Raw genomic sequence first — 14,544 nt, 5'->3', positions numbered from 1 at the left:
ACAGTGGCAGCTTGCCGAGCCCGGGTATCGAACCCACAACCCTGTCATCAACAGCCCGGAGCTCTAACCGCTGAGCCACCACTGCCCATAAAGGTGCTACAAAGGGTTCTTGGAGCTATACCATAGAAGAACCATTTTCCTATCAGATTTATTGGTGTATTGATTTATATTATATATTTATATACTGATATTGAACTTTTTTTTCATAACAGGAGATCAGCGCAACACAAACACCTAAGACCCCCCAGTGAGCAAACCAAAGACCACAGTGGCAAGGGACAACCCCCTCAGAGCTGGAGGAAGAAACCTCGGGAGGAACCAAGACTCACAAGGGGGACCCGACCCATCCTCCTCTGATCAGAACTATTTATTAATTATTGATAAAAATCAGTGTATCACCACATAAGACTGCGGTACGGATCAGGTGTGCTGATGTCATCATAATCTAATATACCTATATTTTAATTCTAGCAGTGATGGTCAGAATAATGGGAGTAATGATGGTTAACGGTGGGAATAATCATTTTTGGAAAACACCTGTGAGTGGACACCTGTGAGTGGACACACCTGTGAGTGGACGCCTGTGAGTGGACGCCTGTGAGTGGACACACCTGTGAGTGGATAGCTGTGAGTGGACACACCTGTGAGTGGACACACCTGTGAGTGGACACCTGTGAGTGGACACACCTGTGAGTGGACATGTTCTTCACACATGTATCTTGGTTAAATTGGTTCTTAATTGAACCAAAATTAATTCATTCATAAATAAATAAATAAATGAGGAAATCTGTATTAATCAAAGTCATGTTTTCTCATTTCTGTCATTTTTATAAACTGAAGCCATCTTCAAAGCCTGATCAAAAACCTAATGCCGTTGGATTGTCACTAGATGGCGCTACACCCCCAGTAGCTGGCCAGTACTTTGAGCCCACGTCTGAATGAGGAGGGATGGTTGGTGAGGGGTCTGCTATTGTGCCAGGAGACTGACTGGACAGAGTGACAGCGATCCACAGATCCTCCAGGTAACCATTTCCCCTTGATTTCACTTTACCCTTCGGGGTCGATGCCGGTCTGAGTGGACACAGGTGGGGCTACTGATGGTTTGGGGTGCAGAGCGGCCTGCTGCAGGCCGCTGTGGGGAACACTGTGGGTTAAAGTGCTGCTAAACTACATGAGACTGAAGTGACCGCCAGTCCTTCCCTCTCTGAGGACGCAGTGTTGTGGGTTGTGTTGGAGGTCAGGCCTGTATGAGCTGTGTGCAGCTGCTGACACAGGAGCCTAGTGACCAGAAGAGAGGCGCATGTGCTGAGGGGTGGTCACCTACAGGGGGCGGACTGCTCTGCTCAGAAAAGCCCATGAGGGGATGTTTAACAGTCCCTTTTTATATAGTATGTAAAATCATAAAACAATCAGCATGCTATTATTATGGGATGTTGTGGAATAAATATGAATGAAATATCTTGTTATTATTTATTATGAAATATAGTGTAAATGTCTCATAACCGTGACGTACATTATCATATTTATGAGAGGAAGTATCTCATTATTACAGGCTATTATTCAAGCCAAAGCTTTCTGTCCTTTTGCAGTGTCCGAATACTAATGGGAGCACTACTTCACTGTGAGCCAAGCGTACAGTTACATTCGAGTCCAGCCTAAAAGCAGCCCAGTCCAGGCTGTTTGGTAGCCTGTGGTCATGCCATGTCATAAAAATGTCCTTTTACAGCATCATATCTCATAATAACAAGCTCATGTCTCATAATTATAAGATATTCTCTGTCATAATTATGACATAATATGCCATTTTTACATATTTCTTACCAACAAGATCATCAAAAGCTTTCTGATCATTAGAAGATCTTCTATCTGACAGAAATGAGATATTTAATTTATATTTACAACATAATGTCATTTTACAGCATGATATATCTTAAGTATTATGTAATTATGACATAATAATGACATGATTTCTCAAAATGGCCTGATATGTTCTCATCATATTAAAATATTTCATTCATAATTATGACATTTGATCTCATAGAAATGCCATTAAATTAAATTAAATGAGCATCTACAGCTCTACGTCATAGGAATGACATAATATCTCATAATAAGGAGATACTGTCTTGTAATAACGAGATGTTCCATGTCATTATTCACAAGATATTTTCTCATAACAGTAAAAAATTAGGAAATCATCAGATATGTAATCATAATTGTAAAGATGTTCTTTATTAAAATTGCAAATACAATTTTAAGACATAATATCTCATAATTACAAGATAAGTTCTTGCAAAAGTTCTAACAACATAAAATGTCTCATAATAATGAGATACGTTTCTCTAATTGTGAGATGTAATTTTCATAATTGCAACATAATATCTCAAATCAACACAATTATTTTTCATAAATACAAATATTGTGTATATCATAATTATAACAATTAAACAATATCTGACCAAATGAAATACTTTGTCTGGATGAAAAGATGTTCTTTATTATAATATATGCAATAAATGTCATTTTTATGACATAATATATATATATATATATATATGTTAATATGTTACAGCCTAGTATCTTGTCATAATGAGATACTTTTTTGTAATTACAAGATTCTGCCACAATTATGACATAATATGTTACAATTGTTTAGAAATAAAATTACAAATGATATATATATATATATGTATGTATGTATATAAATGTAATTACATAATGTATTACAATTGCAACATATGTAACTTTTAATATGTAAAATCTCTTAATCACAAGATCATTTCTTGTAACAACAGTGTTTCATAATAATATAATATTATTTTGTAATTATGAGATGTATCATGATATCATGACAATTATGACATATCATATATGTCATAATTACAACATAATAACTCATATCAACAATCACAATTTCTCGTTATTACAAGATTATGTATGTATGTTATAATTCTGACACGTCACGGTATCTCATAATAATTACACAATATCTGATCAAATGACATACTTTGTCTGGATGAAAATATGATTTTTATCATAACTGACATTTTAAAAAGTATTTTTATGGCATAAAATCTCATATCATCTCATAAAATCTCATAAAAAGATAATTTCTCATAACAACAAAGTATCTCATAATAACGAGATGCTTTTTTGTAATTATGAGATTCTGTGTCACAATTACAATTACAGTTTTTTATGACATATCTCATATTAACAAAATACTTTCTCGTAATTACAAGATAATGTATGTCTTAATATATATATATATTATATATGGATATAATTACATGCTTTATTCACATTTTACATATCATGTCATTTTATGATAAGATCATTTATCATATAAACATAGTATCTCGTAATAATGAGATGTTTTAAGATGTTTTAAGATGTTTTAAGATGTTCTATGTCATAATTTTAATATAATGTGTTTTGTACAACATCATTGGATCAAATGAACAAGATATTTCTGTAATTAAAAATTGTTCTGTCGTAATGTTTTTTTTAATGAAAATGTCTCATATTAACAAGATACTGTTCTTAGATGAATGTTCTTGTAATCATGAGATTTTTATGTCAGAATTTCAACAACCTCCCATCTCATAATAAGTTTTTAAAATTATTTTGGCAGCCGGACGCCCCCATAGTGTCTCACACTCTGTGTCTTGGTGCGAGTCTCGTTCAGTTTGCTGTGAAAGAGGCAGGCTGAATGAGCTCAAAGCGGTGCAGCTCCTGCTCATTTCCAGCACGGTTCCTTGTTATGACATCCCGGTAAAAGGCTGCCAAAGAGGTCCCTCACCTCGACGCTAAATTCAAAATAATGAATTCAGCCCCCCTCCACCTCTCGGCTGTGGAAAAAAAGGCCAACAGTTGAGCAATTTCTGCAGCTTGTGTCAGGGCTCATGACTAATTCCCATATTTAAATGTGAACGGGAGAAAGCTGGGCCCATTTGACTGCAGCCAAGCGCGTTTGATCAGTTCAGAAAGACTTCAATGGCACCGGGGCTAAGAGGTGATAGGAATTGTTTAACTGTGCAAAATTCAATCAGAAAGAGAGTTTGGAGAGTTGGGAGAGTTTGGAGAGTTGGGAGAGTTTGGAGAGTTGGGAGAGTTGGAAGCTCTGCTGAAGGCTGGAAGCAGGCCGGCTCCAGTGGCATCGCCTTTAGACTTAAAGCCACCACTTGAGAGCCGAGTGCTCCGTTCAGCTCGGGTCATTATTCCTCCACCTCTTGACATTGCAGGTGCAGCTAGAGATCCTCCTCGTTCCCCCTCTCTCCAAAGTTGTCTCCATAGGAACATCAGGAACATCAGTTCCTGGGAATGGCTGCAGGTCAGCAGGCCACCATGATTATGCCAGGCTACCTGGTCCTTATGGGATCAAACTCGGAGCCATAATAGCGGGATAAGTTGATGTCGACCCGTCTGTTATGTTTGGTGGGAGAGTGTGGGGAGTGGCGGGGTGGGGGTGGGGGGGTGTAATGCACTTGCAAGGTCATGATCAATGCCTGTCCTGTCGTGATGGATTTCCTGACTGGATGCATCGCCACAATCAGGGCTGTATCCACTGACCTCAGCGTTGTTTGCCCACACCAAAGCCAGTGAGATGGAAGGAGATCCCATTAAAGAGTGGCCAAAGTGGACTCCAACAGGTTTCCCACAGGTTTAAAGACCAATTCTGGCAGGATAATGACCAGCGTCCGAGTAAATCCTGTTTGGGGCTTGCTGTGGAGTGGTTAAAGTGAGTAAAGCGAGCTTGAGACTCGTTCTTTAGACGTTTTTAAATGGTAGAAATGCAGCTTTACCAGCAGATTAGAGCATTTTCCATAGCCTAGATCACCAAACCTGCGTCCAGTTGCAGAATCTTGATTGTTTGTTTGTTTATTGCTCTACAAACACAAACACAAACAAACACAATTGGAATATAATATGCAGAATTTATTGCTTTATTTAAATTTCTGACTGGAGTCATGGCCACAATCAGGGCTTTATCCACTACCAAACCCAACCAAAGCCAGTGAGACTGGCCAAAGTGGACTCCAACAGGTTTCCAACAGGTTTAATGACCAATTCTGCCTGGATAATGACCAGCGTCCGAGCAAATCCTGTTTAGAGCTTGTGGAGGGCTGTATCAGGGCTGTATCAGCCCTGTGGCCAAAGTGGACTCCAACAGGTTTCCCACAGGTTTAAAGACCAGTTCTGGCTGGATAATGATCAGCGTCCACACCAAATCCTGTTTAGGGCTTCGTCCACTGGGCTGTGGAGGGGTTAGGGTGAGTAAAGTGAACTTGGGACTCTTGGTTTAGCTGTAGTTTTTATTTTAAATGAAAAAATAGAGTTTAAACTGGAGTTAAGAGCATTTCCCACCATCTAGACCACCTGCACCTGCATCTCAGGTGGGATTCTCTAGAATCAGAATAAATAAACCAAAAAACAACTGGAATAAAACATAAACTTGCTTTATGAAGCATCTCCTGACTGGATGCATCTCCACAATCCATGTGTATCCATGAGATGCTCTAGGGGAACCTATTACAGACCGTCCTAAAGTGGACTCCAACAGGTTTCCCACAGGTTTAAAGAGCAGTTCTGGCTGGATAATGACCAGCGTCCCAGCAGATCCTGTTTAGAGCTTGTGGAGTGGTTGAGACACGTTGTTTAGATGTTTTAAATGACAGAAATAGTGTTATAAGAGCAGATTAGAGCACTTTCCATAATCTAGATCACCAAACCTGCAATTCATAGGAAGAGACGTTTTTGTTTACTTCTATAAATTAAATAAATAAACAAAAACAACATTAACACTTTATTTAACTATTTTAACATTTTTTTTTATTATTAAAGATCTACTGACTAGAGGTTTCACTACAATCAGGGCTGTATCAGGGCTGTATCCACTGACCAAACCCAACCAAAGGCAGTGAGATGGTAGGGGGTCCCATTAAAGAGTGGCCAAAGTGGACTCCAACAGGTTTCCCACAGGTTTAAAGACCAGTTCTGGCTGGATAATGACCAGTGTCCACACCAAATCCTGTTTAGGGCTTCGTCCACTGGGCTGTGGAGGGGGTAGGGTGAGTAAAGTGAACTTGGGACTCTTGGTTTAGCTTTAAGTTCTAATTTTAAATAACAACAAAAAAGTTATTTAACAGCAATTAAGAGCCTTTCCCACCATCTAGACCACCCACACCTGCATCTCAGGTAAAGTGAGATGTTTGTTTGTTTGTTTACTGCTTTAGAACCAGAATAAATAAACTAAAAACAACTGGAATAAAACATAAACTTCCTTTATGAAGCATCTCCTGACTGGAAGCACCTCCATGATCAGAGCTGTATCCATGAGATGCTCTATAGGGGAACCTATTACAGACCGGCCAAAGTGGACTCCAACAGGTTTCCCACAGGTTTAAAGACCAGTTCTGCCTGGATAATGACCAGCGTCCGAGCAAATCCTGTTTAGAGCTTGTGGAGGGCTGTATCAGGGCTGTATCAGGGCTGTATCCACTGACCAAACCCAACCAAAGCCAGTGAGATGGTAGGGGGTCCCATTAAAGAGTGGCCAAAGTGGACTCCAACAGGTTTGCCACAGGTTTAAAGACCAGTTCTGGCTGGATAATGATCAGCGTCCACACCAAATCCTGTTTAGGGCTTCGTCCACTGGGCTGTGGAGGGGGTAGGGTGAGTAAAGTGAACTTGGGACTCTTGGTTTAGCTGTAGTTTTTATTTTAAATGAAAAAATTGAGTTTAAACTGGGATTAAGAGCATTTCCCACCATCTAGACCACCCGCACCTGCATCTCAGGTAAAGTGGGATGTTTGTTTGTTTGTTTACTGCTTTAGAACCAGAATAAATAAACCAAAAAACAACTGGAATAAAACATAAACTTCCTTTATGAAGCATCTCCTGACTGGAAGCACCTCCATGATCAGAGCTGTATCCATGAGATGCTCTATAGGGGAACCTATTACAGACCGGCCAAAGTGGACTCCAACAGGTTTCCCACAGGTTTAAAGACTCCAGTCCTCCTCAAATCCTGTTTAGAACGTGTCCAAGGTTTGAGACACGTCGTTTAGACGTTTTTAAGACAGAGACACCGTTTAACAGCAGTCTGGAGCCTTTTCCACGACCCTGAACCAGTGGACTTGTTTGTTTGTTTGTTTACTACAATACCGAATAAACGTTAACATACGTTCTCCAACATCTACACTGACGTTTCTACACGAGATCTGGCTTATCCTTGTCTAAAAACGCCACCAGCAAAGCAGAGGCTCGCTCCAGCGCGTGTTGAACCGTTTAAAAAAAACCAAAACGACAAAAACGTCTAATACGTTTTTTTTTTCTTTTTAATTAGAAAGAAATAAAAATGAATACAAAAGTAAAACGTTGAAAACGTTAAAGAAAACGAGCTTAACAGCAAGTTTCAAGGCTGCTTTAAAGCGCACCCGGACTCGCTCCGAGCCACGCGAGCCTCCAAGCAAGCCCTCATTGAGAGAGGCCACGTGTCCGTTTCCAAAGCCTCTCCAACTTAACCACCTCCATTGTGCGCTTCGCCCACATCGCGCAGCGTCCCTCCACATAAAGGGATTTGCAATTTCAAGATATTCCAGCTTAAACGTTTTTGACAGTTCCCTCGCTTTCGCCTCGGCCCGCTCATTTCAACTGTGCCAAATGGGTCACCTTGGGTAGCTGTCTGCGCGCAAAGGGGCTTTTGCGCGCATTCAGCCTGCGCTTTTTTTCTCCTCCTCCCCAACTTTGCTTGACGGGGAAACCAGCTGCTGGTCGTGAAAAGACGGCTTATTAATTGTCCTTTGTCATGCAGAATTGCTTGATTTCTAAAGAAACGTACAAAGGAGCCTTCTTTCTTTCCAGGATTCGAGTATTTTGTTTCGTGCGCATTTTTCCAAGCCCATCGACTCAGCTGCAGCGCCGGCCGCACCGTCTACCAGACTCAGGTACCCGACGGCCCCTGCCTCTTTTGTCCTCTTTGAAACGCTCTTGTAAACCGGGCAGACTGATTTGTTACGAGCTGCTCTTTTAATCTGATAGATAAGAGACAAGTCTAAGAAAGGCGCGTAAATGAAAAATTAGAGGGCCAGGCCTGCTGGACGGGGGCCTGTTGACTCAAGCGCTGCCTCGCCTCTCAGCGGAGCCCGTCAGGGTCACGTCAACAATTCAACCTTTCTTCTCGCAGAAAGACACTGTAGCCCCCTTTTCTGGCTTCAATGAATTGATCGGCGCAAAATTACGAAGGAATAAACCGGGCGCTTTGGAGCGCTCCCCCAGGGCGCGCGTGGAGAATGGAGGGAAAAGGGGGACGCGCGGAGCGCCTCTATGGTGCAATTAACAAAATGCTCTAATCCCATATCTTCACAAATGCAAATATTGCCAGTTTTGTTAAAATGTTTAAGCGAATAATTAAAGGAGAGTTTACGAGAGCGCGCCCCCCTCCCTCCCCGTGCGTCCCCGGGGGGCACAATGGCTGGAATAATTTAGTACATTTTCGGCGGCGAGCTCACTGGAGGCTTTGTGCGCGTCGCCGAAGGGCTGCTGATGGATGATGGCTGATGGATGGCCGCAGAGAGACTAAATACCGTTTAAGTCCGTTTTTAATGGGTTAAATGAACTTTTAGTGCGCGCGAGGGAGGAAAAGGCGCTCGGTGCGTTTTTTTTTGGAGGGGGGGGGTAGCGTTTCTTCACTACGTTTTTTGGCGTGGAGGAAGCGAATTTGCGCGCAAACTTTGGTGGGATAAACACACTTGGAGAGGTTAACAAAACCTGGAGATGTGTTCATCACTTCACAGCAGAATTCTGGACCAAATTCTAATCAAATCTATGTCGCGTTTTCACCTCGCTGTTTTATTTCACACATAAACGATAAAGCACTGCGCGTTTGTCCCTCCCTGAGCTGAGCCACGGGTTCACGTGTGGTGCAGATTAGAAATCCAGTACGAGCAGCCAGTGCCGAACCCAAGCTCTCCAACTGCACCAGGAGGAAACGCTGGGAAAGGCGCTCGCAGCTCCGGGGGGGTTTGTTTACGTTTTTTTGGGCTTTGCGTTTTTGGCGTGGAGGAAGCGAAGCTGTGCGCAGTCTTTGATGGGATGAACGCACTTGGGGAGGTCAACAAAACGTGCCCGTCAATGTGGAGATGCGTTTGTATTTTTATGGGAAAACTGGTGGAACGTTTTATGCGTTTATTCGCGCGTTTTCTCGCTTTGTTGACCAATAAACGACAATTCCATGTATATATATATATATATTATACATATTTATATTATATTATACATAGTTTACTTCCTCACAGCTCCACCCTGACATTGGTTTGCACATTAGAAAACAAATAAAGGCAGCAAAGCTCTTGAAAAACTGGATGTTTCGTTTTTTTTGGAGGGTTGCTGTTCGCGTTTTGATGCGTAGGAAGCAAACTTACGCGCAAACTTTGGTGGAAACAACAGGCTTGGGGAGGTGAACATAACGTGCGTTTCAGTGTGGAGATACGTTTTTATGTTCGTGGGAAAAACTGGATTGAAGGGGATTCACTTTACGCATTACAGTAAACGATAACACAGCGCGCGCCCATTCCTCCCCAAGTCCACCCACAGTTCTGCAGATTAGAAAACAAGTGAAGGCAGCCAGCGCCGAGCACGAGCTCTCCAAGTGCTCCAAGCGCTCAAGCCTTTTAAATAAATTTAAATATCAACATCGCTTCATCTGCCCCATTGACTCCTATATTTTATTCATTTGCTTATTATCGTGTCCGCGCGTGAATATCCTCGCTGGGCCCTTTTTTATAGATGAACTCGCAGCGCGCTCTGAGGCGCGTCCCCGGGGAAAAGCCACAGAGGAGCCGATTAACGCGCTTCTGTTCGCGCTTCTTGACGCAGATTATCTTCTCCTATTCCGCTCGAGAGGGACGAGCCGGGACTTAAGGGAAGCACGGGATGATCTCGAGCTCGAGAGCTCGGAGTAAAAAGGAGGAGAGTGTGGGAATCAGCGGGGAAACGGTGCGTCCTGCTCGCACCTGCCTCAGCCCATCAGCTCCTTACAAGCCCTTCATGCAGGAAAGCACTGAAACCCACACAGCAGGACTGTAAACACTGAGCTAATATTAAAGACTAACAGACTACCCCCCCTTCCACTCCTCTGAGCCCCCCCAACACACACACACACACACGACCACCAATGCAAATGTAAAACACCTGTTTGTTCTGTGCGTCCTACAGTAAACCTGCAGAGCCCAGTTCCCTCTCACACCCTTTCATCTGTGTCCACTGGGACTGCAGTTGTAGCTAATTTAACACACACACACACACACACACACACACACACACACACACACACACGTATGGAAGTCCAGCCAGGCTGTGAGTTAATGATGTATTTGTGTTCTGTTATCTCGTGATCATTTATTTGTCTGTAATCTCAAGATAACAACTGGATTTCCCGGGATAACAAATGTTGTTTACTCAAGAAGTTTTCTTCGAATTTTCGAGATAGTAAATATTGTTTATTTAAGATTTAAAACAATGTGTTTCTCAAGATAAAAAGATGTTTTTGAACATAAAAACGTTTTAGGTGAAAATGTTGTCTCAAAATAAAACATGTTGTTTACTTAAGTTTCCTTATGATAAATAATAAAAGATGAAAGTTAAGTTTGTTTGCAAATAATAATAAAAAAAAATTTAGATAACAAATGTTTTCTCAGGATAGCAACTGTGGTTTATTCAAGATAATCAATATTGTTACTCAAGAAACAATGTTCAGATGAAAATGTTGTTTACTCAAGATAACAAATGTTTACCTAAAATAAAAACAAATATTGATTTCTCATGTTTTCTTATGATAATAAATGTTTTCATGTAGAATAATATCGGTTTATTGTTTTTATTTTCAAAATAAACGTTTTCTCATTTTTAGCAAATGTTGTTTACCTAAGATAAAATATTGTTTCCTTAACATAATAAATATTGTTTATATTATTTATTTAAGGTGACAAATGTTTTGTTTTCTCAACACAGCAAATGATGTTTACTCAACATTCAACTTTTCTTTTGATGAAAATGTTGTTAATCCAACACCGGATGTTTTATATACATATTTTATGGAGATGAATGTTATTTTCTCAAGATAACAAGCATCGTTTTTTTCTCGAGATAAATGGCTAAGATTTTTTAACCGTCGACTTATTATCTTCAGATCAAAAGACCAGTACAGAAAAATATGATCTGGATGAAGTCAAAAATATCAGAAATATGAGGAATAAGAATATCCTCTCTGGTCAGTCCACTGTTGGGTGTGAATGATGGTCTACAGTGGGGAAAGTTTCCCAAAAGCCAAGCAGTGAAGAGCAGAACACTGCTGAACATACAGGTCAATAATAGTGGAGGTTCTACAAAGGCAGCAGGTCCTGGTTCCACTCTTGGTTCCATGAAGAACTGTTATAAAATGATAGTAAAAGAGGAGCATTTCTGAGAGTGTCTGAACCTCCTCCACTGAGCTGGACTGCTTCCCCCTGCTCTTTTCCAGAGGGAGGGTTTAATACTCAGCTTTGGACTATATTATATATTATATTAAATTATATATTATAATATATATTACTGTTAGAATATATATATCTTGTTGATTTAGACAGAGTAATGTATATATTAAAATATATAAAATTACATATATATATATATACACACACACATATATATATATATATATATATATATATATATATATATATATATACTTTATTTTTAGAGAATTCCTGACACAGTAGATATGTGTCACTAGAACTATAGTGAGTGTATTATTTATTATTTCTAATAGTATGTATAAAATATATAATATATATACTATTCATATGTATGTATATATACAGGTGTTATATATATACACACAAATTTACACCATATATATATTTCTCTGGTTATATATATATTATATGTATATTTATTTATCAATGTTTGTATATCTATGTATCTATTTATCAATATCTACACACACACACACCTATATATATATATATATCTTGTCGATTTAGACATAGTAATGTATATATTAAAATATATTATATTACATATATATATATATATATATATATATATATATATATATAAATTCTTTATTTTTAGAGAATTCCTGACCTGAGTAGATGTGTGTCACTAGAACTATAGTGAGTGTATTATTTCTAATATATTATTCATATGTATATATATATACACCTTTTACAATTAGGTTGTTGTGATCAGCTCGCGCACAAACACTCCACGCGGACAACAAAAGGCTTCACTAAGAAATATTCTTTATTTTCAATGATAATTTTTTTAAATAAATAAATATTCTTATTACATTGAAGACACAATTACAGGCTCGTGCTGTCGAAGTGATGTCTGTAGTGGAGGGTTCATCACGAACATACTTCTCCATGCGACAACAACAACAACAGACAGCAAACAGACAGTGCTATGTATTTACAAAACAGACAGACAGTATAGGACACTAGATCTGGAATATTTGCATATATGCAAATATCACCAAACTCGTTTTTGGTGACGTCTGGAAGGTCATCATCGTTTTCAGGAGGAATAAAACTACAATCGTACAACATGTACACGAGCTTACAACATAAACAGGCTCCCAGTTTTTAATATAAAACCTCTGTACCTATTTACAGGTGACGGCGCGCGCCAGATCGCGCGCGCGCTCAGGTGTGGGCTATTTCACAAAGCTGGACCTTCTCACCTAGCCAAAAGGAGAAGTGGTCAGTCCTCACTTTGGGCTCAATTTGTCCAACTCGACTCATAAATGGCCACCCCTTCTTTGATGTTTGTTTGTTTGTTTGTTTGCTTGCTTGTTTACAAAGTCTGCGCGCTCACGGGCTGACGGACAGGTCTGCGTCCTCCTTCCCCGAGGACGAAGGCGACCCGGGCGCGTCCTCCTCTTCCTCGGAGCAGCGCGCGGACGACAGGGACGACGAGCACGTGCACCCGCGCACCTGTTGCTGCTGCTGGTGCTGCTGCTGCTGCTGTGTGCCCGCGCGGTGCGCGCCCCCGCCTTTGCCCTCTTTCTTGTGCTTGACGCGCCGGTTCTGGAACCAGATCTTGACCTGCTTCTCGGACAGGTTCAGGTAGGTGGCGATCTCGATGCGCCTCAGCCTGGACAGGTACATGTTGGAGGTGAACTCGCGCTCAAGCTCCAGCAGCTGCGTGCTGGTGAATGCCGTGCGCATGCGCTTGCTGCTCTGAAGCTGGCTGCTGGTGCTGTTGTGGTCTGTCAAGAAACAAGAACATAAAAAGATGAGAAACATGAACTGTTTCTGAATAATTCGGATTATTTTTGCTCGCACTATCATAACAAACTAGATTAAATTTACTACACTTTAGAGTGAGAGTACAGAAGGGAACAGCTGGATTATGATGCATTATCAAAAAAACAGCATGACCTGCTTTAGTTTGGATTATTACATTGTGTTCACATTATTACAAAAACAGGTTCATTTCTAATTCAGATTATTTGTGTTTACATTATGATAACAAACGAATTGACTTTACTTTGCTTTAGATAGACATAGAATATACAGTAAACAGCTGGATTGCCATACGTCATACATGAATTGCTTTAATTTGGATTATTTTTTTGTGAATTTCTTTAATTTGGATTATTTGTGTGAATTACTTCACCCTACCACAACAAACATTTCTTAATTCTAATAAAAAAAAAACCCCACAAAAATCACAAAACTGAACATCTGGATTATCATGCATTATCATTGGTCACATCTCTCAGATCTGTGTTCACACCCTGTTCAACATCAACAATCCGAATTAAACACCAAAAGCCATTCCCACTCACCGATGGATATGCAGTGGAACTGGCGCGGGTCTGGAAGCGGGTAGGACGTCTGGTACAAGCCCGGTCCGTGCCCCAGGCTGACGCCGGCGGAGGGCGCGTGCTGGCGGGACAGCGCGAGCGCCGAGTGGCAGTACTGCGAGCTCAGGGCTGCTGGGAGCGCCCCCTTCAGGAGGGGCAGAGCGGCCGGGGGCGACGGGTGCAGCTGAGGCGTCACGGGGGCCGTTACGCACAGCGGGCAGAAGCACAGCAGACCTCCCTGCGCCTTGCGCGAGGAGTGGCACGAGCTCGCGGCCGAGAGGCCGTGCAGCGGATGGGAGGGATGGTGCACGGAGTACGGGAAGAGCGGCGGGCTGCTCGCGCGCCCCTTGTCCCCTCCAGCGCCTGCCTCTCTGAGGATCAGCGAGTCCACGAGGAAGGACCTGGGCATGTTGACGAGCACCAAAGTGAACAACCAACCCGAGAGAGTGTGATTCAGGAGCACTCCGTTGCGCGCGCAATGCTGGACGGTGGGAGTGAGAGTGATGCGCGAGAGGAGTGCCAGGGGCTGTTTAAATAGTTGGAGAGCAACTTGTGGTCCATGTGACCACCTCTCTCTCTCTCTCTCTCTCTCTCTCTCTCTCTCTCTCTCTCTCTCTCTCTCTCTCGCTCGCTCTCTCAATAGGGGTTTTGTGCGCATTCACACTGCACGCTTCCCCATTATTTCACTTGTT

The 14,544-nt window shown here is 41.4% G+C and overlaps 1 protein-coding gene across 1 annotated transcript; it reads right to left on the bottom strand.

Moving 5' to 3' along the window:
- Positions 1-12,854: 12,854 nt before the first annotated feature.
- gsx1 (GS homeobox 1) lies at positions 12,855-14,261 on the bottom strand. The gene is made up of 2 exons (XM_072692701.1): positions 13,831-14,261; positions 12,855-13,242 (listed from the first exon to the last, which is right to left on the bottom strand). The coding sequence occupies exons 1-2, from the start codon at positions 14,259-14,261 to the stop codon at positions 12,855-12,857; spliced, it is 819 nt and encodes a 272-aa protein (XP_072548802.1).
- Between the last annotated feature and the right edge of the window lie 283 nt (positions 14,262-14,544).

This window comes from Salminus brasiliensis, chromosome 1 (genome assembly GCF_030463535.1).
Source record: "Salminus brasiliensis chromosome 1, fSalBra1.hap2, whole genome shotgun sequence".
Taxonomy (NCBI): domain Eukaryota; kingdom Metazoa; phylum Chordata; class Actinopteri; order Characiformes; family Bryconidae; genus Salminus; species Salminus brasiliensis.
The sequence above is the reverse complement of the archived record's forward strand: the minus strand, read 5'-3'. Positions and strand labels throughout refer to the sequence as shown.